The sequence below is a fragment of the Puntigrus tetrazona genome, chromosome 4 (genome assembly GCF_018831695.1).
Source record: "Puntigrus tetrazona isolate hp1 chromosome 4, ASM1883169v1, whole genome shotgun sequence".
In the NCBI taxonomy this organism is placed as follows: domain Eukaryota; kingdom Metazoa; phylum Chordata; class Actinopteri; order Cypriniformes; family Cyprinidae; genus Puntigrus; species Puntigrus tetrazona.
This window is the reverse complement of record NC_056702.1, coordinates 14,825,944-14,827,469: the sequence shown is the minus strand read 5'-3', so window position 1 is coordinate 14,827,469 and position 1,526 is coordinate 14,825,944. Positions and strand designations below refer to the sequence as shown.

Sequence of the window (1,526 nt, the reverse complement as noted above, 5' to 3'; positions counted from 1 at the left end):
TATATAGAAAAATACAAGCCAATATATCCTATGTATTATATATTTTTTAGTTTTTTTTGTGCGTGTTATTTAGTCGTCTTCATAAGTCTTGATGAAACTAACAACTGTAAAGATTCTGTTCCTCGTGTTTTTATTTTGCTGACCTGAGTGCAATGAATATGTACCGAAACATGAACCTTTAGAACACATACGTGAGATGTACGTCTACGATTTCAATCAAGCACGATTTTAACAGTGTTAAGTATTGACTGCTTTTTTGTGGTGCGCAACACGATCGAGCAACGGATATAATGATAAAGATAATTTCAGATGAGCAGCTCGAGAGGCTCTGTAAAATAGCAAGGCAGCAAGATCGCTAGATTCTGGAAAAAAGATGAAGTTTGACTGACGTCCTGAACTCTCTCCGTTTACAGAAATCAGCAAGCGACTGCAGTAATTTCGATAAGGAGTTCATAAACGAGAAGCCTCGGCTTTCCGTCACAGACTGTATAATGATCAACAGTGTGGACCAGACCATGTTCAACAACTTCTCCTTCATCAACCCCGCTATGAGCCGTCTCAAGAGCCCCTGACACGCAGACGAACGGACACTCGTGCAAATACTGTGAAAAAGTCTGAACTAATAGGCAAACACTCACCTGAATAACATATCGGCCTCTAGTCGACCTCGTTTAATGCTATATTTCGTTTTTATGACGTACTTGCCTTTTTGTGAAGTAAAATGCAAAAAAACATTAACAGCAAAAGTTTCAAAAACATTTTTTTCCCTTCTTCAATCCTCAATCAACTAAATCATTGATTCCTTCCCTGAATCAATCATTTGTGAACGTATTGAACTGAACGGGGCTCGTTTAAATTGTATAACAGAAAAATCCCCACCGCTGCTTAAATACACAGACTGTCTGGAAATGTAGAATTGTAAGAGATGTACGTATTTGACGATGGTGTTGAATTATTAAGCCATATACTTGCGTTTCGTGAAATTTGCTGTGCGTTTTAGTGGAATGAATATGCTGTGATGTATACATAATGAATTCTGTAGGCCTTGTATAGAGTGTTGTGAATGATGGAAAAAAAAAATTAACTACTTTAAGTTGCTTCTCAGTTAGGTTCTATGCTCTTAGATTGTACAAAGTTACATGAATTCTTGGAGGTTAACGTGTGGTTCTTTATTACAAAATGATGTTGTTTTCTGTATAGTAAGCATTATGTTTTCTTTTGAGACATACTTATGCGATCCTTGTTATATTGTACGTATGGTTATTTTACGGTGCACGAAAAATCAAAACCTTACAGATGAATGAATTAAAAACTCTGCTCCGGAAACCCATTAACATTAAAGAAAAATCGCATTTCTTGGGTGAGTATTATTGGCACGATTCCTCGGACCAAAGTTAAGTTATAAATCAGTATTTTGGCGAATCGCATTTGGTATAACTTGTGTAAACTTTCACTAAAAGTTGCTTTACGCTGTTTGCTTAAAGCAGCCGCGAAAAAATATCCTGGAAGATACATATAAAAAAAAT

At 36.2% G+C, this 1,526-nt stretch overlaps 1 protein-coding gene across 1 annotated transcript in view; it reads left to right on the top strand.

Moving 5' to 3' along the window:
* The window catches only part of LOC122342646 (protein kinase C delta type-like), a 20,911-nt gene extending 19,708 nt beyond the window's left edge, over positions 1-1,203 (top strand). The window contains exon 17 of the mRNA XM_043236616.1: positions 414-1,203. Within this exon, the coding sequence (XP_043092551.1) occupies positions 414-572 (159 nt within the window). The 3' untranslated portion in view covers positions 573-1,203. The remainder of the gene's footprint in view (positions 1-413) is intronic.
* Positions 1,204-1,526: the final 323 nt, after the last annotated feature.